This window comes from Papio anubis, chromosome 18 (assembly GCF_008728515.1).
Source record: "Papio anubis isolate 15944 chromosome 18, Panubis1.0, whole genome shotgun sequence".
Classification (NCBI taxonomy): domain Eukaryota; kingdom Metazoa; phylum Chordata; class Mammalia; order Primates; family Cercopithecidae; genus Papio; species Papio anubis.
In genome coordinates this window covers 71028797-71053382 of record NC_044993.1, presented here as the reverse complement: position 1 = coordinate 71053382, position 24586 = coordinate 71028797, and the positions used below count along the sequence as shown (strand labels likewise).

The window sequence follows — 24586 nt, the reverse complement described above, 5'->3', positions numbered from 1 at the left end:
TTTCCACGAATGGAGGCCAAATCGGTGGAGTGATTTATATATTACTCTGTCCCATCTTGATACATAAATACCCAGCCCCATCCCTGCCCTAGAAAAGATAGACCTATATTGATTCGGAAAATAGCTCTGTTCACCTGCCCCTGCCACCCACCAGGGGCTCCTGCCCCACAAAGCTGGCCCCTGCTCCAGATGAGCCCCTGCTCCCGATGAGCCCTTGTCCAGCATCCTGGGGTGGGGAGGGCATCAGCTCCTTTTGGAAGACAATCCAGGCCCTGTCGCTTAATTGGCCAGAAGAGGAAAGTGAGCCCCTAAGCGGGCAAGGGCAGCCCCTGGGCCCAGCCGTCAGGTCCTTCGGAAGAGGTTGCTGAGAAAGCCACCGGCGGTCCCGGGGCCCAGGCGCAGAGAGAAGCGGGGCGCGGCACGGCGCGGGGTCGACGACGACGCGGCGGCGTTCAGTTCCTTCTGGCGCTGTGAGCGCAGCTGCTGCCCGATCACCACCTGCATGTCGTCCTGCGGGAGGCCGTGGTCGGCTCAGCACCGGTCCCGCCCCCTGCCCTCCTCCGCACACGGACCCGGCCCCTCACCTGCCAGGCCTCCAGCTCCTGCGTGAGCGCCACCTTCTGGCGGATGGCGCGCAGCAGCTCCCGGGACAGGGAGTCTCGCTCCAGCGAGACGCGGTTGAGCTCCAGGGACAGCTCCAGGGCCCTAGGCGGGGAGGGGCGGACGACGCGTTTGAGGGCGCTAGGGCTTCAGGGAGCCGGGGTGGCGGGGGAATTCTGGACCCGAACGGGAGGAGGGCTGCCAACACCTAGATCAAGGAGGTCAGTGGGCCCCTGGGTGGGAGTGGGGATCATTATAACCCGTATCAGAAGAGGAATCAGGAGCCCAGGAGGGCCCAGAGGGCGCTGGGGTGGTGGTGGATGGCTTGAGGCTTACTTGTTCACGGCCTCGTCCCGGTCTGAGAGGGCACTGTGCAGGGCCTCCCCAGGGTCTTCCTGCGCCCGCAGCTCCTTCTGCCTCTGCAGCTCTTCCCGCAGGGACTGCAGCTCTGCCTGCTGCAGCGAGATCTGTGAGCAGAGGAGGGGCCGTGCGGCAGATGAGCCAATGGGCCTTTCAGTCCCTGCTTCTCCCAGCAGCCCCGACTCTGGCTTTCCCCAGCCCTCCTCTGCCTGCGACAGACACCCCAGGCAGCTGTAGCCCTGTGCTGGAGACTCCAAGATGAGCCCTCTGAGACCCTCAGGCTGGTGCAGGGTGGGGTGGAGCAGGGCTAGTGGGAGTGGTATAACCCTGCAGGAGGGATGCAGGGAGAAGCATTGGAAGTGGAACTAAGCGGGGAGGTGCTGTCTAGGAAGTCTTCCTGGAGGAGGTGGCATGCAGGCTGGCTCTTGAAGTAAGTTTGTTGAGATGAAGACCGATCCAGGTATAGGGAGCTTAGTGGGCAAAGGCTGGGAAGTGGACATGGGAGACAGAAACTGACAGCTAGAGGGGCCCTGCATCCAGCACAGTGCCCTCTCCCCCACCTCATCTTGCAGCTTGGCCACTTCTGCCTCCTTCTCCTCCAGTATCTCCGCTGGGCTGAGGGATGTTCGCTTCTTGGGGGGCTCTAAGCTCTCTTCCGGAGGTGAAGGCTGGGGACTGGATGCCTCTCGGGTCTTTGGGGACCGGGTGGTTTGTGGGCCAAAGAAATGGGTTAGTGGTGTGGAGTCTATTAGGGAAAGGAGGAAAGGCAGAGCCTGCGACCCTCTCGATGGCACAGGTAAGGGGGCTGAGGGCCCACGAGCTCACCGGGGTGTCTCCGCGTGCTTCGGCGCTCTGGCCCTGGTCACCGTCCTCGAGGCTGTGGGCCAGTTCTGACTGCAACGAGGCACCCGACACGTCGGCGTCCTGGAGGCGTGACTCCTCCTCCAGTTCGGAGATGCGCCGCTGCAGCCTCCGCAGCGCGCTCAGCGCCTCCCCGGCCTCGGACCGTGCGCGTTCCAGCTGTGGACGGTCCCGCAGACGGAAGCGCAGGTGGTCAGCGGGACGCACCCAGCGCCGGCATCCCGCGGCAGGTCCACGCGGGGGCGCCGTGGAGGGCCCCGCACCCCATCGGCCCAGGCTGTTCCCGTTCCTGGATCGCTGGGCGCCTTGGGCCATGCACCTCCCTCAGCAGACACACAATTTCCTCGCCTATAAAGCAGGGCCCCACCTCGAAGAGCCCTATTCCCTCCCCTGCCCAGTCTACCTCCTCATTCACTAATTGTTTCATGCAGCATTTATCGGTGCTACTGAGGCTGCTTGTCCCACAGTAGCAAAAAGGGGCACTGGGATGTGAAGGCAGGCAAGCTGACCCCAAAGTGCAGACTCCTTTGATCTCTAACATCAGACCCCGCGTCCTCTTTTCATTTCTTTTTCTCCATCTCCATTGCCCAGCCATGGTCTAGGGGCTGTCATTCCTGGCCTGAGCTCTGGCATCAGCCCCTTCCCTGCCCTTTCAGCTGCCAGGCTCTGATGTATTCTAAGAGCATGCCTCCCCTGCTTAACAGCCTTCCGTGGCTCCCACTTGCCCATGGGCTAATGCCCATGCTCTTGTGGGCCAGCCTCTGGACCTCCCAGTGATCCAGCTCTGGCCTCATCTCCCAGAAAACCCTGAAGCCATTGCTAAGGGTCCAGGCAGTTGTATCCCCTAGCCCTGCAGGTCACCTCCAGGTTGTGCTCCCGCCTCTCCCGCCTCAGCAGCAGCAACTCCTCGTGGGTGGTCTGCAGTCGGCCCTGGCCCTTCTCCACCTCCTCACGCAGACCTCGGATCTGGGCCTCCAGGTCCTGCCGGCGGCTCTGCAGCATCTGGTTCTGGGGAAACGCCTGAGAGCTGGGGAGGGGGGCAGCCCCCTCCCAGCCCCCGGCCCGGCTTTTTTGTCTCAGACAATCCCCCAGCCCCAGCTGAAACTCACTTCCCCCTGCAGACTCTCCAGCCGCGTCCTCAGCTCTGCCCCAGCCAGTGCCTGAGCTTGGCACTGTCCCCGAAGGGTGTCCAGTTCCCTCTGAAGTTCCTGCTCAGTCTGGGAGGCCTGAGGAGGTGGAAAGGGGGGCAGAGGAGCCTCAGCACCATGCCCAATGCACCCACTCCCCACTGGGGACCAAGGCGTCCTCCTCCACCTTGTCCACCTGAGCCAGCTGCTGGCTGAGCCGCAGGTTCTGCTCGCTGAGCTCGCTGAGGGCCCGTGCCCGTTCTCGCCCACTGTCTTGCTGCTCCGAGCGCTGCTCCCCGAGCTGGGCCCGCAGGGCCTCCACGTCCCCCTCCAGCTCCACGGCCCTGGCCTCCCACTCGGCTCCTCGGGCTGCCAGGCCTCGCCGGAGCTCATGGTTCTCCTGCTGGAGCTGCTGTAGGGGCCAGGGCAGAGGGACAGAGGCAGAGAGGCACCGATGAGACTGGACAGGCACAGAGAGATGGGGATGGAGGGACAGACACCTAGGGAGAAAGCCTAAGGGGGCCTTGTGTCCAAGATAGACACAAAAGCAAGGGAGAATGAGGGGGGAACAATGAGCAAGACCCAGGGATTTAGAGGGAAGGTTCCGGGCAGACAGGACGCGTGGGCCCAGGGCAAGGGTGGGGATGGGGCTCTCTGATGACCACTCACCTCCAGATGTTGCCTGGGCTTCTGGACCCGAGGTCGCAAGCGCCGTTTTTGGCGCCTGAGTCTGGCAGAGTTCAAGCCCCGGCCCATGGCGGAACACACCTGCTGTGTCCCAGGGGCTCTGGAGGCCTGGACTCTGCCCAGCCCCCTCCCCAGCTCCTCCTAGCCAGTTCCCTCTAATTAACCCTGGTCAGCCTCGCCCCAGCCCCAAAACCTGTCTGACCAGCGGGGGAACGCCCTGGCACCCCCAGATGCCCAGCGTGGGGAAGCAGATGAGTCGGGGGTTAACCTCTGGCCCACTCTCTCTAGGCCCTCAAAGCGGGATGGGCTTGGACGAAGGTGACAATTGCCACAGCTACTGCAGTGACTGGCAGGTACCCTGCATTAGGGGTTTATCTGCATTACTTCATTTCATCCACTAGAGGGAGAATCACTAACGTCCTGGGTTTAGATGAAACTGAAGCTCATAGTTGCTAAGTGCCTTGCCTAAGGACACACAGTCATTTATTTTTGTTTTTATTATTTATTATTATTTTGTTGAGACAGATCTTCACTCTTTTGCCCAGGCTGGAGTGCAGTGGAACAATCTCGGCCCATGGCAATGTCCGCCTCCCAAGTTCAAGAGATCCTCCTGCCTCAGCCTCCCAAGTAGCTAAGATTACAGGTGTGCACCACCTTGCCTGGCAAATTTTTTTTGTTTTCTTAGTAGGGATGGGGTTTCACCACGTTGGCCAGGCTGGTCTTGAACTCCTGGTCTCAAACAATCCACCCTCCTGGGCCTCCCAAAGTGCTGGGATTACAGGCGTGAGCCACCATGCCCACACAATAACTTCACAAAGCAGGGATGCCAACTCAGGCAGCAGAACTTTTAACCAAATCCTGTAGGGACAATACAGCTTCAGGATTAAGCTGTCAGGTTCAAGGTCACATTGTCCTGGCTGATATTCGGCTCTGCTGATGCCTTGTGGCCTGGACACAATATCTCTAAGTCCATTCACCCACACTACTATCAATCCTCCCATATTTCCTGAGCTCCGCTTGTTCTGGGGTCTGCTGTCAGCGGCACATGAGACCACCAAGTTCACTGCTTCAAGTAGCTTAGAGTCCAGAGGGCATGGACACATGCCGGAGCCAGGTAATTTCAGGGGGACAGTAAGGGCTGCAAAGAGACGCAGGAAGTGATGGAGAGTAAGGAGTGGGGTGGGGGTGGAGGGTCCTTCAAGGAGGATGTCGTGTTTGAGTTGACTTCTGCAGGACAAGAAGAGCCACCAGAAAGAAGGCTAGGCATTAAGGGACAGCAAGTGCAAAGTTCCTGAGGGAACAAGCGTGAGTTCTTAGAGGAACTGAAAAGAGCCCTCATTGTCGGGGAGAGGGTGGATCGGCTGCCCTTCTTGGAGGAAGGGAGAAAGGGGTGGTGTTGCTGTGGTGAGGTCAGGGAGGAGCCCAGCTTGCCGGGACTTTTAGGCTCTGGGGAAGAGTTTCGGTTTCATTCTAAGTGTGAGGGGGAGATTCTGGTTGAGGAGTGAAATGATGTGATTTGCAGCTTTTGAAAATTCCGGGCTGTCCCTTAGAGAATGGGCTCCAGGGGTCAAAGGTGGAAGCTGGGGGCTGGGCGCAGTGGCTCATACCTATAATCCCAGCACTTTTGGAGGTTGAGGCAAGTGGATCAGCTGAGGTCAGGAAGTCGAGACCAGCCTGGCCAACATGGTAAAAACCCGTCTCTACTAAAAATACGAAAATTATCTGGGCTTGGTGGCACACACCTGTAATCCCAGCTACTCGGGAGGCTGAGGTGAAAGAATCACTTGAACCCAGGAAGCAGAGGTTGCAGTGAGCTGAGATCGCACCACTGCACTCCAGCCCGGGCAACAGAGTGAGACTCCATCTAAAAAATAATAATAATAAAAGAGCGGAAGCTGGGGACTCAGGAGCAGGTGGCTGGAGTGTCTGGGGCAGAGGTGATGGAGGCTGTGATCTGTGATCAGCTTGGAGGCTGCAGAGCCAACAAGTGGGTGGCTGGAGTCTAGTCTAGAAGAATCAAAAGGACTTGTGGATATTGGGGGGAATTTGTACATTCAAGAAAGTTTGAGCGCATTGACTCACACCTGTAATCCCAACACTTTGGGAGGCTGAGGCAGGTGGTTTGGTTGAGCCCGGGAGTTTGAGACCAGCCTGGGCAACATGGTGAGATCCCATCTCTACAACAAATGCAAAAATTAGCCAGGTATGGTGGTGCATGTGTGCCTGTAGTCCCAACTACTCAGGAGGCTGAGATGGGAGGATTGCTTGAGCTCATGAGGTTGAGGTTCCAGTGAGCTATGATTGCACCACTGCACTACAGCCTGGATGACAGAGGGAGCCCGTGTCTCGCCAAAAAAAAAAAAAAAAAAAAAAAAAAGGCCAAGGAGGTGCACAGGCCCTGGTCCTCAAGTGGGAAGGCAAGGATGGGGACAGCAGGTGATGTGGGCATGGAATCAAGTGTGTGGAATCAAGTGCCACTTGTGTTGAGATGCCCACTAGGTGGCCTGGTGGAGAGGGTTAGCTACCCAGGTCAGGCTCAGGGGAGTGGTTGGGGCCAGCGCAGCAGATGAAGGAGGGTGTTCAGGAGACCAGATGTGAGCCCCAGAGCAAGAATTTGGCCAAAAATAGAACCTGGGTAGAGGGAACTATTCCTGCCTCATTGGGCTGGGCAAGAATCAATGGAGAGTCATGGAAAGCACTCAGCCCAGTGCCAGGCAGGGTGTAGACACCCATGACTGTTGCCTGGTGTTCTGTGATACTGCTGAGGAGCTAGACACAAGATCCAGAGAGGGCCAGCAGCTGACCCAGGGTCACACAGCTGGACAAGGGTCTGAACCCAGTTTTTTATTTTTTATTTATTTTTTATTTTTTTTGAGATGGAGTCTCACTCTGTTACCCAGGCTGGAGAGCAGTGGCATGATCTTGGCTCATAGCGACCTCTGCCTCCCAGGTTCAAGTGATTCTCCTGCCTCAGTCTCCCAAGTAGCCGGGACTACAGGTACACCCCATCATGCCTGGCTAATTTTTTTTTGTATTTTTAGTAGAGATGGGGTTTCACCATGTTGGCCAGGCTGGTCTCGAACTCCTGACCTCAAGTGATCCAGCCACCTCAGCCTCCCAAAGTGCTGGGATTACAGGTGTGAGCCACCATGCCTGGCCTGAGAATTCACGCCTTTTTTCCTTTCCCTTCTCTTCCCTTCCTTTCTTTTTTTTCTTTCTTTTCTTTTCTTTTTTCTTTCTCCCTTTCTCCCTTTCTCCCTTCCTTCCTTCCTTCCTTCTTTTTTTTTTTTTCAGGATCTTACTCTGTCATCCAAGCTGTAGTGCAGTGGATCATAGCTTACTGCAGCCTCAAACTCTAAAATTCCTGGGATCAAGTGATCTCCCTGCCTCGGCCTCCTGAGTAGCTGAGACTACAGGTGCCACCACCACATCCAGCTAATTTTCTTATTTTTTGTAGAGACAGAGTCTCGCTATGTTGCCCAGGCTGATCTTGAACACTGGGCTAGTGATCTTCCTGCCTTGGCCTCCCAAAGTGCTGGGATTACAGTTGTGAGGTACTGTGCCCGGCACCCAGAGTTCCTGTTATTTACCACTAGGCAACACTGCCAGGGGGACTGGGCCCAGCTCTGATCTGTTCCAATGTCCTCCCCCTGCCCCGCTGTCCTCCCCGGCTCCTCTCTCCGTCCTTTGCCTGACTCCCTTCCCTTGTCTTCTCCAGGCCCACCCATCCTCCTCTGCCCACCCGGCCACCCACCCAGTCCAGTGCTAGCTCACTTCCTCACGCTCCAAGTGCTGGGCATTCAGCGTCTCCAGCTGCCGCCGCAGCTCCTCATTTCGCTCCAGAAGCATCTTGCCGAGCTCCGCCGCCAATAGCAGGTCTTTCTCCTTCTGCTGCAGCTGCAAGGCTAGGTCCTCGGGCTCCTCAGGCCCTGGGCCCCCTCCCAGGAATGAGTCCCTCCGCTCCAGCACAAAGGGGAAGAAGCCCTCGTCGCCGCTGGGAGAGGCGCTCCCCGAGAGCAGCCCCGACGGGAAGCTGGGCCCATCTGGAGAATTCATGTCACCTGCAGCATCTGCGGGGACAGGTGACTGCAGGACACTCTACTCTGCAGTCTGACAGGGGCTCACCCTCCGCCCAACACCTGGCCCGCCAGGAATTCTCCACCTGCTGCCAGCCTGCCAGGTCCTGCAGCCAGGGCTTCCTGAGCCACGAAGGGTTAATGACCTGTGTTTTGGCCACCCAGTTCCGTTAATGTCCCTGGGGTAAACTGAGGCAGCAAGGAGAAGGAAATGACCTGCCCAGCCTTTGGCCTCTGCTAGACAATCTCTGTCCCCAGGAAAGTTCATTCCAGTGCTCCAGGGCCACAGGCCACCTCCGCTCCCTGTCCCCTCTCTTCCCAGAACCCAGCAGTTTGGCTCCTAGCCCCTTGCCATCTGAGACAGTTCCCAGAACCCAGGTTCTCAGGGACTCAGCAGTTGGCGTTGAGCCCAGCCCCTTCTCCTCCCAGGAATGCAGGACCCTAAGACTTGGGAACTGAGGTGTCTTCGCCCCCAGGAATCTAGCTCCCTTCCCTACTAGAAGCCCGGATCCCGGCTGCTGACCTCCCAGCTCTCTGGCACTCATTCTCCTGTTACCTCCTGAGCAGGTGCTTTGACTCCACCCTCCAGACTCAGAGGTCCCCACCTCCAATGTCCCTCACCAAGGATTCCCACCTCAGTCCCCACTTTCCACAGGACTCAGGCATTCATGTCCCCACCCCTCCGGACTCAGGAGTCCTGACCCTCAACCCCCCAGTTTCCCAGGGCCCTGGCGTAGGGCCCAGGACAGGGCGAGGTAACAGGTTGTGCCGGCCGCCCGACTGCAGCGCGGCTCGGAGTTTCTGTTTACTTCCTGGCCCGCCCCTGGGGACGGGAGCCCCGCGCTCCCCTAAGGTTGCTCAGGGGTTGGGGTTCAGGGGCTCAGGTCAGAGGGCCCGACGCACCGGGCTTACCAGCCCCAGCCCTCAGGGCGGTCTCCACCCACAAGGTGCACACACCTGTGCTCCCCCTCCTCCTCTCGCCCGATGTCCATGTGCAGTCCTGCTCGCAGGACCTGAGTGTCACCGTGGTCCTAGCCCAGCCGCCCCTAGGCCGCTCCCGAGAATCTCCCTGACTTGGCCCTCGCTGGCCCCGCTCCCCCCACCCCCTCCACCCAAGAGACCCGGACATGGAAACCTCTCCCCTTACCCTTCCGCATTTAGCTGCCCAGGTGTTGGGGCCTCCAGCCCCCCGACCCCTGGCCCCAGGTGTCGGAAGCCCGGAGAAGGGGCTGGGCTCACCCCCGACGGCTGAGTTCCTGCCGGCGCCCCCGGTTCCCCGGCGATCTCGGTTCCCCTGCCCCCGCCCTGGTTCTCCAACCTTCTCTGCCGACGCGGCCGGACAAGTCCTTCCCCAACTCGAGGGGCCCGGCCCTCGGCGTCCCCCAGACTCTCACCCGAAGCCGCCGGGCTCCCTCCGAGGTTCCCGCGGTCTCCGGTCCCCTCTTCCGGAGGCGGCTCCAGGTGTGCGGCCCACACAGGTGAAGGGGCGGGGCCGCGGGAGAGGCCGGGGCGCTCCCTAGCTGCCTGAATGGCCGGGCGGGGTCGAGGGAGAGTCGCTTCCACCTGGGTGGGGGGCACTGGCCCATCCTGCTGTGGTTGCAAATGGCCCGGCCAGTTAACTGAGCACCTACTGTGTGCAGATCCCACATTGAGGTAGCCGCTGCTTCTTTGCCATCAGGACTGCCTTGCCCTGTGGGGGTAGGAACTCATTAGCAATGACAACAACATTGAATCTGACATCTTAAGCACCCGGCTAACTAAACTTTTTTAGTTTTTAGAGATGGGATCTTGCTCTGTCACCCAGGCTGGAGTGCAGTGGCACCATCACCGCAACCTCGTCCTCCCATGGTCAAGTGATCTTCCCACCACAGCCTCTCCAGTAACTGGGACTACAGGTACATGCCACCATGCCCGGCTAATTTTTGTACTTTTTGTAGGGGTGGGGTTTCACTATGTTGCCCAGGCTGGTCTCAAACTCCTGGATTCAAGTAATCCTCCCGCTTCAGCCTCCCAAAGTGCTGGGATTACAGGCATGAGCCACTGCTTCTGGCCAAGTAAACTCTTTTATAGGCATAACTTGTTGACCTTTTTTTTTTTTTTTTTTTTTTTGAGATGGAAATTTACTCTTCTTCCCCAGGCTGGAGTACAGTGGTGCCATCTCAGCTCACAGCAGCCTCCTCTCCTGGGTTCAAGTGATTCTCCTGCCTCAGCCTGACCAGTAGCCGGGACTACAGGTGTGCAACACTACGCCCAGCTAATTTTGTATTTTTAGTAGAAACAGGGTTTCAACGTGTTGGCCAGGCTGGTCTCAAACTCCTGATCTTGTGATCCACCCACCTGGGCCTCCCAAAGTGCTGGGATTACAGAGTGAGCCACCGCCCCGGCTCAACTTGTTGACTTTCTTTTTTTTTTTTTTTTTTTTTTGAGGCGGAGTCTGGCTCTGCCGCCCAGGTTGGAGTGCAGTGGCCGGATCTCAGCTCACTGCAAGCTCCGCCTCCTGGGTTCACGCCATTCTCCGGCCTCAGCCTCCCGAGTAGCTGGGACTACAGGCGCCCGCCACCTCGCCCGGCTAGTTTTTTGTATTTTTAGTAGAGACGGGGTTTCACCGTGTTAGCCAGGATGGTCTCGATCTCCTGACCTCGTGATCCGCCCATCTCGGCCTCCCAAAGTGCTGGGATTACAGGCTTGAGCCACCGCGCCCGGCCTGTTGACTTTCATGATGACCTGATGAGGAGGAACTGTTGTCATCCCCATCTTACAGATGAGGAAGCTAAGGCTCGGGGGCGGGGGGGGGGGGTCCTCCACCTTGTTTGGGGTCCCCGGTCAGAACTTGAAGGTGAACAGCACAAGTGTGGCTTTAGGGTCATGCTCTTTACTGATTCCCATGCCACAGACAAGGACACTGTAGCACAGGCAGTGAAAGTGACTTGCCCAGAGCCATGCCCGAGTCCGCATGGCTCCAGACCTGGTGCTCTCAGTTCCTGAGTTATGCAGAGCTGAGGACCATGCTGTTGTCTGGGACAGGGGCCTTGGTGTGGAGATGGGAAGGTCTGGGACTAGGGACCCAGGGTGGCTTGGGCAGCAGTGATGCCCCAGCCATGGCCTTGTCTTGTCACGATTTATCTCCAGACTCCAGGGCTCCCTGGGCCTCGTGACAGGGGCTCCTGGCCTGGAGAGCAGGTCAGATGGAAGGCTGGGAGCAGCGATGTGCTGGTAAGCATTTAACAACAGGCTCCCTGGTTAAAACAGAAGCCCTCGCTGGTTGCATTTGCCAATTTCCATGATGCAATACACGCTCCTTGGCTGACTTCAGCTACTCACCTGGCCTCACTGAGTTCGGAGGTAGAAGGGGCCGTGCACATCAGCTGTGGCTGGCCGGTGTCAGGTGGGTCCATGCACCTCTGGCTGGGGGTCAGGACCCCTGAGTCTTGGGGGACTGGGGGCTACTTACCTGGGTTCTAGAAAAATAGGAGGAGGGTGGGCACTGGGACTCCTGGCTTGTGGGAAAAGGGGAGCAAGGACTCCTTGGAGGGATGACTTAGGAACTGGGACTCCTGGGTCCTGGGGCTGGGACAGGGTTTTCTGCCAGCAGAGAGTAGGGGAGCTGATTTGTCTTAGACCCACATTGCCCAGCAAGGCTGCCACTTTCTCCCACTGCACCTGTGGGAGCAGCCTGGTAGCCTCTGGAGGGCTGAAGACATCCCAGCCTCCCCGAGTGCTGCTATGTGACCCTCTGGAAATATAAGCTCAGTGTCCCCTCCAAATGCCAGTCACCCTGGGCCCCACTCACACCCACACTTAGCACATCTTGAGCGTCTCCTGCCAGCCAGACTGAGCTCATCCCGGGATGAAGTGATCACAGCCCTACTTCCAGAAGGTTCATAGTTCACCTGGGCCATGGGAGGGAGCATAGTCCTATAAACCAGAAATGAACCAATAAAACAGTACAGCAAAGGTGCTTGGCCCATGGGTGCTGGCATCACATGGCTTCAGTCCAGGAGCCAGTTGGCCACATACCAGATGTGATGTGTGTGCCTGTGCCCTTCAGCTGATTAATCTCTGCAGCCCTCAGTTTCCCCATCTGTAAAATGAGGATGATAGTTCCTAGCTTATAGGGATGTGAGGATTTTTTTTGAGATGGAGTCTCGCTCTGTCCCCCTGGCTGGAGTGCAGTGGTGAGATCTCGCCTCCCTGCAACCTCTGCCTCCTGGGTTCAAGCGATTCTCCCACCTTAGCCACCTAAGTAGCTGGGATTACAGGCGTGCGCCACCACACCCAGCTAATTTTTGTATTTTTAGTAGAGACAGGGTTTCACTGTGTTGACCAGGACGGTCTTCAACTGACCTCAGGTGATATGCCCACCTCCGCCTCCCAGAGTGCTGGGATTACAGGTGTGAGCCACCGTGCCTGGCCAGGTGTGAGGATTAAATGAGGGTGAAGTGCCAGCACTTAGTCCTTGCTGGTGATCTCCGCATGGCCACCAGAGATGACTCACCTGCATGTCACAATGTATTTCATCCTCAGAGCAACCCCATGAGGTCATGCCATTCACAGGTGAGGAGGCCAGCTCAGAAAGGCGAAGTCATTTGTCTGTGGGTACATAGCACAGCCTTCATCCCAGCTTGCCTAGCTCTCAACCTCAGTCACTCTTGGGAAATTTGTGTTGTTTTTGTTTTTTTCGGAGACAGGGTCTCACTCTGTCACCCAGGTTGAAGTACAGTAGCATGATCATAGCTCACAGCAGCCTTGAACTCTTGGGCTCAAGCGATCCTCCTGCCTCAGCCTCCTGAGTGACTGGGACTACAGGCAGATGCCACCATGCCCTGCTAACCTTTTTACTTTTTGTAGAGATGTGGTCTTGCTATATTGCCTAAGCTGGTCTCAACTTCTGGCCTCAAGAAATCCTCCTGCCTTGGCCTCCCAAAGTGATGGACTTGGAGGCATGAGCCAGTGTGCCTGGCTTTGTATATTTGAATCTGGTCCTCAGTCTCCTCTGGACCCAGGAGTCCTGGCCTCCATCTCCCTGTTGGGCCTAAGAGTCTTGGCCACCCAGCACACAGGGGCCCTCAGCCCTCGCCTCACCCCCAGGCTCCTTGCTGATCCCAGGAGAAAGATGAATAGGAGGGACACAGTGACCTCAGGGAAGGCCCAGGGAGGCTGGGACATATCTGGTTAAGAAGGGAGGGATTGGCCGGGCACGGTGGTTCATGCCTGCAATCCCAGCACTTTGGGAGACCAAGGAGGGTGGATCGCGAGGTCAGGAGCTCAAGACCAGCCTGGCCAAGATGCTAAAACCCCATCTCTACTAAAAATACAAAATTTGGCAGGGCGCAATGGCTCACGCCTATAATTCCAGCACTTTGGGAGGCCGAGGCAGGTGGATCATGAGGTCAGGAGATCGAGACCATCCTGGCTAACACGGTGAAACTCCGCCTCTACTAAAAATATAAAAAATTAGCCGTGTGTGGTGGCACGCGCCTGTGGTCCCAGTTACTCAGCAGGATGAGGCATGAGAATCGCTTGAACCCAGGAGATGGAGGTTGCAGTGAGCCAAGACCATGCCATTGCACTCCAGCCTGGGAGACAGAACGAGACTCCATCTCAAAACAAAAACAAAATCAAAAAACAAAACAAAACAAAATATAAAAATTAGCTGGGCGTGGTGGCACGCGCTTGTAATTGCAGCTACTCAGGAAGCTGAGGCAGGAGAATCAGTTGAACCCGGGCAGCAGAGGTTGAAGTGAACCGAGATCGCACCACTGCACTCCAGCCTGGGTGACAGAGCGAGACTCCATTCCAAAAAAAAAAAAAAGAAGGGAAGGATGATCACCCAGCCTCACCTGCTCTCCAGCCCAAACAAGCCAGCTTCCCAGGCGCTTAGTTTGGAATGCCCTCCCCGCCTTTCCATCCACCCGCTGAGCCCTGGGGGGTTCTGAGTCTTGGCTGGGAGTTGAGGAGGGGTCGTCCCTGGGGAAGCTTTCTCAGATCTCACAATGCCTTGGGAGTCTATGCTGGGCATCCAGAGGCCAGTAGGACCCCACTCTGCTCCTTGCCCTTCCCCAGAAGCAGCCTGGTAGAAATAACTTGGGTCCAGATCCAGGTGCCTCCAGGCTTTTATGACATATGCTAAGTCCATGAACAGTAGGTAGTATTGTTTGGAACAGTAAAAACCTTTATATAAAATATTTCACACAGAATTCATTGTTCTGCAGCTTGGTTTTTTGTTCGTTTTTTTTTATGTATGCTTATGTTTCCAAGTGTTTTCTCCCACTTATTAAAAAAAAAAAAAAATCAGGGCAGGCATGGTGGCTCACGCCTGGAATCCCAGCACTTTGGGAGGCTGAGGAGGTGGGTGGATCATGGGGTCAGGAGTCCAAGACCAGCCTGGCCAAGATGGTGAAACTCCCTCTCTAATAAAAATACAAAAAATTAGCTGGGCATGGTGGCAGACGCCTGTAATCCCAGCTACTCGGAGGCTGAGTCAGGAGAATCCCTTGAACCTGGGAGACAGACAGACATTGCAGTCTACTGAGAATGAGCCAGTGCATTTCAGCCTGGGCGACAGAACGAGACTCTGTCTCAAAAAAAAAAAAAAATTAGCTTTGGCTGGGCACAGTGGCTCACACCTGTAATCCCAACACTTTGGGAGGCTGTGGTGGGCAGATAACTTGAGGCCAGAAGTTCCAGACCAGCCTGGGCAACATGGCAAAACCCCATTTCTACAAACAAATATAAAAATTAGCAGGGCATAGTGGCGTGTGCCTGTAGTCCCAGCTACTCACAGGGCTAAGGCAGGAGGATCACTTGAGTCTAGGAAATGGAGGCTGCAGTGAGCTGAGATTGTGCCACTGTACTGCAGCCTAGGTGACAGAGCAAGACCCTATCTCAAAAAAAAAAAAAAAAAAAAAATCAGCTTTATTGAGGTAGGTATTAGCTTCCTAGGGCTGATGTATGTAACAAAATATCCACCAGCTTGGGAAACAGAGCAAGACCCCCTCTCTACAAACAAAAATAATAATTAGTGGCACATGCCTGCGGTCCCAGCTACTTGGGAGGCTGAGGTGGAAGGATCCCTTGAGCCCAGGAGGTCGAGGCTGCAGTGAGCCATGATTGCATCACTACACTCCAGCCTGAATGAGAGAGCAAGACCCTGTCTCAAACAATAAAAGGAAACAAACAAACCGAAAAAACACAAACTGGGCTTACACAACAGAAAATTATTGTATTACAGTTCTGGAGGCCAGAAGCCTGAAATGAGGATTGGTTCCTTCTGAATTTCCCTCTTCTATAAAGATGTCAGCTGTTGAATTTAGGGCCCACCCTAAATCTAGGATGATCTTATCTTGAGATTTTTAACTTATGTGTGCAAAGACCCATTTTTCTTTTTTCTTTTCTTTCTTTGAGATGAAGTCTCGCTCTGTCACCCAGGCTGGAGAGCAGTGGCGCGGTCTCGGCTCACAGTAACCTCTGTTTCCCGGGTTCAAGCAGTTCTCCTGCCTCAGCCTCCTGAGTAGCTGGGACCACAGGTGCGTGCCACCATGCCCAGCTAATTTTTGTATTTTTAGTAGAGATGGAGTTTCACAATGTTTGCCAGACTAGTCTCAAACTCCTGAGCTCATGCGATCTGCCTGCCTTGGCCTCCCAAAGTTCTGGGATTGCAGGCATGAGCCACTGCACTCGGCAAGACTCTATTGTCAAATAAGGCCACATTCTTGCAGACCTGGGGTTAGGACTTGTACATATCTTTTTTTAGGGGGGACACAATTTTTTTTTTCTTTTTTTGAGACGGAGTCTCACTCTGTTGTCCAGGCTGGAGTGCAGCGGCACAATCTTGGCTCACTGCAACCTCCACCTTCCAGGTTCAAGCGATTCTCCTGCCTCAGCCTCCTGAGTAGCTGGGATTACAGGTGCACGCTGCCATGACTGGCTAATATTTGTATTTTAGTAGAGATGGGGTTTCACCATATTGCCCAAGCTGGTCTCGAACTCCTGAGCTCAGGTAACTCACCGGCCTTAGCTTCTCAAAGTGCCAGGATTACAGGTGTGAGCCACTGTGCCCAGCTTAGGGGATGCAATTTAACCCACTACAAGGAACACTTTACATATAATTAAATTTATCAATTTTATGTCTTTCAGTTGACGAGTTTTGACAAATATATTCAGCAACAAAACTACCACCACAATGATGATGAATCACCCCAAAAAGTTGTCCTTGCCCCTTTGCAGTCCATCTGTTTCCCCACCCCAGCCTCTGGCAACCACTAATCTGCTTTCTTTTTTCCTTTTTTCTTTCCAACTCTCCAGCAGTGGGGGATGCAGTGTGCTGTGATGGAGCCTGTGAATAGTTACTGCACTCCAGTCAGAGCAAGACAGCAAGACCCTCTCTGTTTCTTTTTCTTTTTTTTTTTTTTTTGAGACAGAGTCTCTCTCTGTTGCACAGGCTGGAGTATGATGGTGTGATCTCAGCTCACTGCAACCTCTACCTCCTGGGTTCAAGCGATTCTCCTGCCTCAGCCTCCTGAGTAGCTGGGATTATAGATGCGTGCCACCACGCCCGGCTAATTTTTGTATTTATTATTATTATCGTTATTTTTGAAACAAAGTCTCACTCTTTTGCCCAGGCTGGAGTGCAGTGGTGTGATCTCAGCTCACTGCAACCTTTGCCTCCCGGGTTCAAGCGATTCTCATGAATCAGCCTCCCAAGTAGCTAGGATTACAGGCATGCGCCACCATGTCTGGCTAATTTTTGTATTTTTAGCAGAGACGGGGTTTCACCATTTTGGCCAGGCTGGTCTTAAACTCCTGACCTCAGGTGATCCACCCACCTTGGCCTCCCAAAGTGCTGAGATTACAGGTGTGAGCCACCGCACCGGCCTAATTTTTGTATTTTTAGTAGAGATGCGGTTTCACCATGTTTGCCAGGCTGGTCTTGAACTTCTGACCTCATGTAATCCACCCACCTCGGGCTCTCAAAGAGCTAGGATTACAGGCATGAACTACCACGCCAGCCAGCAAGACCTTGTCTCTTGTCTCTAAAAAAAGAAAAGAAAAGAAAAGTTGCAGGAATAGTGTAATGAATAGCCTCCAAGTAGGCTTACAACGGTGAATATTCTATTAGATTTTGCATTATGTTCCTTTCAGACTACACACACCCATAAACATTTTGCTAAACCATTGGCTACTTCAGCTGGCATCTCCCTAGGATAAGGATGTTCTCCTACATAATCTCGAACATTATCTCATTCAAAAAAGTGAACACTGGTAAAATAGATACAATGACCATATCTAATATACAGCCCATGTTCGCACGTTCCAATGTTCCCAGGAATGCCCTTTTTAGATTACTTTTTAAAAAATCCAGGATCCAGGCCAGGTGCAGTGGCTCACGCCTATAATCCCAGCACTTTGGGAGGTCCAGGTGGGTGGATCACCTGAGGTCAGGAGTTCAAGACCAGCCTGACCGACATGGTAAAACCCCATCTCTATTAAAAATACAAAAATTAGGCCAGGCGCAGTGGCTCACGCCTGTAATCCCAGCACTTTGGGAGGCCGAGGCGGGTGGATCACGAGGTCAGGAGATCGAGACCATCCTGGCTAACACAGTGAAACCCCGTCTCTACTAAAAATACAAAAAATTAGCTGGGCGTGGTGGCGGGCGCCTGTAGTCCCAGCTACTCGGGAGTCTAAGGCAGGAGAATGGCGTGAACCCAGGAGGCGGAGCTTGCAGTGAGCCCAGATCGCGCCACGGCACTCCAGCCTGGGCGACAGAGCGAGACTCCGTCTCAAACAAACAAACAAACAAAAATTAGCCAGGCGTGGTGGTATACACCCATAACCCCTGCTAATCCGGAGGTTGAGAATCGCTTGAACCTGGGAGGCGGAGGCTGCAGTAAGCCAAGATGGCATCACCACATTGTAGCCTGGGTGACAGAGCGAGGCTCTGTCTCAAAAAGAAAACAATTAAAAATCCAGGATCCAATCCAAGGTCACATATTTCATTTAGTCATCTTTTTTTTTTTTTTTTGAGATGGAGTCTTTTTTTTTTTTTTTTTTTTTTTTTTTTGAGATGGGTCTGGCTCTGTAAGCCCCAGACTGGAGTGCAGTGGCGGATCTCAGCTCACTGCAAGCTCGCCGCTCCCAAGTTTAGCCATTCTCCTGCCTCAGCCTCCCGAGGAGTAGCTGGGACTGGCGCCACGCCACCTGCAGCCGGCTAGTTTTTTGTATTTTTTGGTAGAGGCGGGGTTTCACCCGTATTAGCCCAGGATGGTCTCGATCTCTCCTGACCTCGTGATCCCACCCGTCTCAGCCTCCCACCCAAAGTGCTGGGATTACAGGCTTGAGCCACGGCCCGGCCTGAGATGGAGTCTTGCTCCGTTGCCAGGCTGGAGTGCAGTGGCACAATATCAGCTCACTGCAGAAAGCCCCGCCTCCCGGGTTCATGCCATTCTCACCTCAGTCTCCCGAATAGCTGGGACTACAGATGCCCACCACAGCTGGTGCATTTTAGTAGAGACAGGGTTTCCTGTGTGTTAGCCAGGATGGTCTTGATCTCTCCCTGACCTCGTGATCTCTGCCCGCCTTGGCCTCCCAAAGTGCTACAGGATTACAGGCATGAGCCACTGCACCGGCCTTTGCTTCTCATTTTTTATTTAGTCTTTCTTTTTTTTTTCTGGAGGCGGAGTCTTGCTCTAGCCATGGGCGCGGAGTGCAGTGGTCGCGATCACCAGGTTCACTGCAAACTCTGCCTCCGGGCTCACACAATTCCTCCTGCCTTAGTCTCCCTAGTAGGTGGTTGCGGGCGCCCCACCACCCACGCCAGCTAATTTTTAGTAGGGATGGGTGAGTCACCTTGCCTTCTTCTGTCTTTCAGAATTTCATGTTTGAATAGTTGGGCCAGTTGTTTCTAAAATGTTTCCACAAGACCAAGGTGCAGTGCCTTGTTCCTGTCATCCCAATGCTTTTGGGAGGCCAAGGCAGGAGTATCAATAAGGAGCCAAGGAGTCGAGGCTACAGTGAGCTGGTGCGCCACTGGACGGACCAGCATGGGTGTCAAGCGTGACTCTGTCCTAAGAAAAAAGAAGAAATTAGGCAGTAGCAGTGGCTATCAAGCCTGTAATCCCAGCACTTTGGGGAGGCGAGATGGGCGGATCCACAGGATCCCGGGAGATGAGGACCATCCTGTTCACCCAGTGAGCCGATCTCGGCCTAAAATACAAGAGGAAATTAGCCGAGGTGAGTCGTAGCCTGTAGTCCTGGCAGGGAGGCCTGAGAGCAGCGGGAAGAATAAGCTAAGCTCCAGGCCGGAGCTTGCAGTGAGCTGAGATCCGGCCACTGCACTCCAGCCTGGGGCACAAACAGGCTGCGTCTAAAATTATTTCAGAGATGTAATCGGGATGGCAGCATCTGGGTTGAGCTTGTGTTTGTGCTTACTGTATGGTAGCCCATCCCGATATTTCCAAACTCCTAGAAAAAAACAAAACAAAAGATGAAAACAAAAATAACCCCCCCAAAACACAAAGAAAAAATAATAAATAAATAAAAGGAAACAAACAAACATAAAGAACGTAATATGATAAAAATAAACTCCCACTATTTCTCCACTCCCATTTCTCATAGGAGTATGAGAGAACATCCTTACATAGATCTGCATAGACACACGGCGGAATTCTCACTCTGTCACCACCTAGAAGTCAAATTAGTGGGTGAGAGTTCCAGTAATCTCTTGTGGCATCACTACTCCACAATTTACAGGCTTATGACAACAGTTTGTGGCCAGGCGCAGTGGCTCCTTCCTGTAATCTCAGCACTATGGGAGACTGAGGCAGGAGAATCACTTAAGCCCAGGAGTTCAAGACCAGCCCGGGCAACATAGTGAGACCCCGTCTCTCTCTCTCTCTTTTTTGATACGGAATCTCACTTTGTAGCCAGGCTGGAGGGCAGTGGCACGATCTCAGCTCACTGCAACCTCCACCTGCCGGGTTCAAGCAATTCTCCTGCCTCAGCTTTCCAAGTAGCTGGGACTTTTCGTTTTTTTTAGTAGAGACGGGGTTTCACCATGTTGGCCAGGATGGTCTCGATCTCTTGGTCTTGTGATCTGACCACCTTGGCCTCCCAAAGTGTTGGGATTACAGGCGTGAGCCACCACACCTGGCCAATGAGACCCCAACTCTATAAAAATTAACTGAGCATGGTGGTGCATGTGTATAGTCTCAGCTACTTGGGGGCTAAGATGGAGGATTACTTGAGCCCAGGAGGTGGAGGCTGCAGTGAGCAGTGATTGCGCCACTGTACTCCAGCCTGGATGACAGAGGGAGACCCTGCCTTAAAATAAATAATAAATAAAAAGACAATTGGCTTTTCTCTCTCTCAGTTTTGCAAGCAGGTTGAGTTGTGTTGGGCAGTTCTTGCTGCCATGATCTCATTAAGTTGCAGGGAGACGTGGCTGGGGCTGTTTATGCCCATGTCGAGTGCCTGGGCTGGATGGCTGGATCAGCAGGGCCCGGCAGCATTTCGCTCTCCACACAGCCTCTGCATGTGGCCTGCCTGGACCTCCTCACAGCAGGTCTGTCCCAGACTTCCTATATCATGGCCGACTTCTTCTAATGTGAGGTTCCGGAAGGCTTTGGTAGAAGCTGTAAGGCTTCTTAAGACCTACCTTGGATGTCCTAGAACCATCACTTCTACACCATTCTGCTGGTCAAGGGAGGCACTGAGGCCCGCCCAGGCTCAGGCAGAGAAGATGAGATTCCACCTCTACTGAGAGGAACAGCAAAGGAATGGCAGCCATCCTGATCACAGATGCCCGGCCCTTCGACGCTAGTCAGTATGGCCAAGCTGGTTTTCAAAGCACTGGTATTATCTTCACATTTTATTATTATTTTCTTGAGAGAGGGTCTTTCACTGTCACTGAGGCTGGAATGCAGTGGCATGATCATGGCTCATTGCAGCCTTCATCTCCCTGGCTCAAGCGATCCTCCCACCCTAGCCTCTCAAGTAGATGGGACTACAGGCACACGCCATTGTGCCTGCCTATTTTTATTTATTTATTCATTTATTTCAAGATAGAGTCGTGCTCTGTTGCCCAGGCTGGAGTGTAGTGGTGTGATCTTGGCTCACTGCAACCTCCACCTCCTGGGTTCAAGTGATTCTCCTGCCTCAGCCTCACCAGTAGCTGGGATTACAGGTGAGTGCCACCACATCTGGCTAATTTTTTGTACTTTTAGTAGAGATGGGGTTTCGCCACGTTGGCCAGGCTGGTCTGGAACTCCTGGCCTCAAGTGATCCACCCACCTCGGCCCCCCAGAGTGCTGGGATTACAGGCGTGAGCCACCTTGCCTGGCTTATTTATTTTATTGTTTTATTTTTATTTTATTTATTTATTTTTTGAGATGGAGTTTCTCTCTGTCACCCAGGCTGGAGTGCAGTGGCGCAGTCTCAGCTCACTGCAAGCTCCGCCTCCCAGGTTCATGCCATTCTCCTGCCTCAGCCTCCCGAGTAGCTGCGACTACAGGCGCCCGCCACCACGCCCAGTTAATTTTTTTATTTTTTTAGTAGAGACGGTGTTTCACCGTGTTGGCCAGGATGGTCTTGATCTCCTGACCTCGTAATCCACCCGCCTTGGCCTCCCAAAGTGCTGGGATTACAGGCCTGAGCCACTGCGCCTGGCCAGCTTATTTATTTTTAAGACAGGGTCTCACTCTGTCACTTAGCTGGAGCGCAGTGGTGCAGGAACAGCTCACTGCAGCCTCAATGTCCCAGACACAGCTGATCCTCCTGCCTCAGCCTACCAAGTAGCTGGCACTATAGGTGTGCACCACCATTCCCAGCTAATTTGTGTATTTTTTGTAGAGACAGGGTCTCACTATATTGTCCAGGCTGGTCTCGAACACCAGGGCCCAAGCGATCTGCCTGTGTTGGCCTCCCAAAGTGCTGGGATTACAGGCATGAGCCAGCATGCCTGGCCTAACGCATAGGCTTTAATTTATACTAGGTAATAAAGTATCCGACTCCCTTTCTGATGTTTTACAGCTGGCAGCTTTAAAGCCCCTGCCTCTCTTCTCCTTGTGCCCACATCTAGGCAAGCTAATCCGAAGGCCCTGGTGCTCTCTCCCTTGCACTACAGAGAAATTTAAATTAGGAAAGCCCTGACTGGTTGGAAGGGACCTTCATCCCACTTTATCCCCTAACAACAATAAAAGCCCCTCCTTGAATTACTTGAACCTGGGAGATGGAGGTTGCAGTGAGCCCGGATCGTGCCACTGCACTCCACCCTGGGCGACAGAGTGAGACTCCATTAAAAAAAACCACACACACACACACACACACAAAAAAAAACAACAACAACAACAATAAAACCTTCCTTGCTCTCTCAAACCACTTTCAGAGCTGCCTGGGAGCCCACTCTGCTCTCCCAGAAAGCCTCATCGTTGAGTAATCAAACTCTTCTTATTCTCTTGGTGTGCTTGTGGCCTTATTGGTCTCTAATCTGAACCAAATTTGGGACATAGGGCAAATCACAAAACATGCTTCTATCTGCAGAGTGAATTTCTTTTTATTTATTTATTTTATTTCTATATGAACAAATGCTGCCTCTCCTGCAGAGCATCAATTTATTTCTTTCCATTTTTGGTAGAAATGGGGTCTCAGTATGTCGCCCAGGCTGGGTCTCCCTCAAATTCCAGGCCTTAAAGGATCCTCCTGCCTTGGCCTCCCAAAGTGCTGGGATTATAGGTGTGAGTCACCACACACCTGGCTACAGCACAAATTTCATCTGGGCCACACCTGGCCAATACTTGGCATTGTCAGACTTTAAAATTTTGCCAATCTGATGACAAACATGGGATCTGTTATGGAATACATTGTGCCCTGTCAACATTCCTATGTTGAACCGGGATGGTGGCTCACGCCTGTAATCCTAGCACTTTGGGAGCCTGAGGCAGGAGAACTGGTTGAGCCTAGGTTCAAAAACTATTCTGCTTTCTAGGGAGGCCCCATCTCTGAGAATGGCCATGGTGGCTTGGGCAGTAGTCCCCAGCTTCACCCAGGAGGCTGAGGAACAGAGGACTATGAACTGAAGTTCAAGGCCTGCTCAATAGTCACCCTTCCTCAGCCTGGGAGACAGAGCAAGAGATTCCAGCTCAGAAACCAACAGACAGAGCAAAACAAAACAAAACAAACAAGCAGCTCACATAGAATAATTGTATGTGAGCACCATCCTCAGAATGTGATAAGTAGTTGGAATAGAGCTAGTCAAGTGATTAAGTTAAAATGAGGCTTTAGGGTGGTCCCTTGTGGGAATGGCTTTTAGGGTGGTCCTTGTACCGTTAGAAGCCAGAGTCTCCAGCGCGCTCTGTCCTGCTAGGCACAAAAGATGCCCGAATAGAATATCTCGACTCACTGCAAGCTCCGCCCAGGTTCCGCTCCCGTTCTCCTGCCTCTGACCTCCCGGTAGCTGGGACCACAGGCGCCCGCCACCTGCAGCCGGCTACAGTTTTGTATTTTTAGTAGAGATGGGGTTTCTGCCCGGTGTTCATCCAGGTTGGTCTGGTCTCCTGGCCTGCTTCGTCGCCATCTCGGCCTCCCAAAGTGCTGGGATTACAGGCAGACACAGCGTAGCTACAGATGACTTCACCCACAAAGGGTGCGATGGCGGTGATGGCTCCCAGCAATCCCAGCACTGAGCCAGGAAAGCGGAATCACTTGAGGTCAGGAGGTCGAGACCATCCTGTGTAAGGTGAAACAGTCTCTGCTAAACTTATGCAAAAGTAACAGACCTGACAGGCATGATCCCAGAAAGACAATGGCGTCAACCAGGAGGCAGGAAGTTAAAATGGCTTGAATCACCACTGCACTCCAGCCTGGGCAACAGAGCGAGTCTCAAAAAAAAAAAAAAAAAAAAAAAGTGGAGACCTCTGAGGTGTGCAGGCACAGGGGAACGACCGTCTGCGGGAACAGCAAGAGGACGCCCATCTGCACGCCCAGGAGGAGGCCTCAGGAGAAACCAGCCCCGCAGGCACCTTGATCTTGGCCTTCCAGCTTCCAGAACTGTGAGAACGTAAACTTCTGGTTGAGCCTCCCAGTCCGTGGTGTTTTTTTCTGGCGGCCCCTGCGAGCCGGCGCTGGATCGCAGTGTTTGCTTTTGCATCTCCAGCTCCGCATCCTGCTCGCTGTTTATTTTGTGAGCAGCCCCGGCGGGTGCACCTCAGCTGCTCCAGGACTGAGCAGTTAGTAACTCACACTCGCCCACCCGCCCTCCCCAGGAAGCCTCCCGCCCGCTTCCTCCAGTTCCTTCCCCACCTGTCCGGCCTCCTAGCCCGGTGCTCTCGGCGCGGGAGGGGGTGGTGGCTCGCAGACCCCCAGGTCTCAGCTTCCCGGATCTCCGCCGCCCACTCACTCCCCGGTCTCCGGCTCCCGGCACTGACCCGCGCTGCGGCTTCCGCGCAGTGGTTGCTGCATTTAAATGTCCGGCACCTGGGGAGACGGGCGCAGTCGCAGAGCAGCTCCTGTTCCCGGGATCTAGAGGGGCCCAAACCCCCGCTTGCCCAAGTCGAGTCCCGCGCGCAGCCCACGTGGGCTGGGGGACTGAGTATCCGGCCCTCTGGCAGCTGCAACCGCGCACAGCTGGAGCTGGCGGGGCAGAGGGCGGACCGGGACCCCGTAGGGAAGGAGGCTTCCTTCCCAGTCTCCTGCTGCCCGGAAATCCCCCCGGCTCTCAGACAACCCGCAGCACCGGTCCTGGGGGGAAGGAGCCGGGCGGGATACAGGGATGGGGAGGGCTGGCTAAGTCGGAGGCCCGGGTCGCCCTCCCCCAGGCCGCGCTGCTTCAAGAAAGCAGAAGCGAACCCTGCCCCGGGGAGTCCCACAGGAGCGGGGATC

General features: G+C 54.3%; 2 protein-coding genes across 15 annotated transcripts; one reads left to right on the top strand and one right to left on the bottom strand.

The window, feature by feature from the left end:
- Positions 1 to 21: 21 nt before the first annotated feature.
- Positions 22 to 24581, bottom strand: BICDL2 (BICD family like cargo adaptor 2). Of its 14 annotated transcripts, none has more exons than XM_031658547.1 (13): positions 24008 to 24581; positions 16672 to 16743; positions 11508 to 11626; positions 9106 to 9401; positions 7410 to 7721; positions 3145 to 3360; positions 2931 to 3047; positions 2683 to 2829; positions 1786 to 1980; positions 1521 to 1670; positions 937 to 1067; positions 585 to 705; positions 22 to 510 (listed from the first exon to the last, which is right to left on the bottom strand). In XM_031658547.1, the coding sequence occupies exons 3-13, from the start codon at positions 11620 to 11622 to the stop codon at positions 343 to 345; spliced, it is 1968 nt and encodes a 655-aa protein (XP_031514407.1). In that variant the 5' UTR covers positions 11623 to 11626; positions 16672 to 16743; positions 24008 to 24581; the 3' UTR covers positions 22 to 342. The 14 variants fall into 14 exon arrangements, with proteins under 14 accessions (XP_031514407.1, XP_031514408.1, XP_031514413.1 ...); XM_031658548.1 differs by having other exon boundaries at positions 24133 to 24581; XM_031658553.1 differs by lacking the exon at positions 11508 to 11626 and having other exon boundaries at positions 7410 to 7705; positions 9343 to 9401.
- Positions 8285 to 9055, top strand: LOC108583396 (putative uncharacterized protein FLJ46214). The gene has a single exon (XM_017953121.3). The coding sequence runs from the start codon at positions 8322 to 8324 to the stop codon at positions 8961 to 8963; it is 642 nt and encodes a 213-aa protein (XP_017808610.2). The 5' UTR covers positions 8285 to 8321; the 3' UTR covers positions 8964 to 9055.
- Positions 24582 to 24586: the final 5 nt, after the last annotated feature.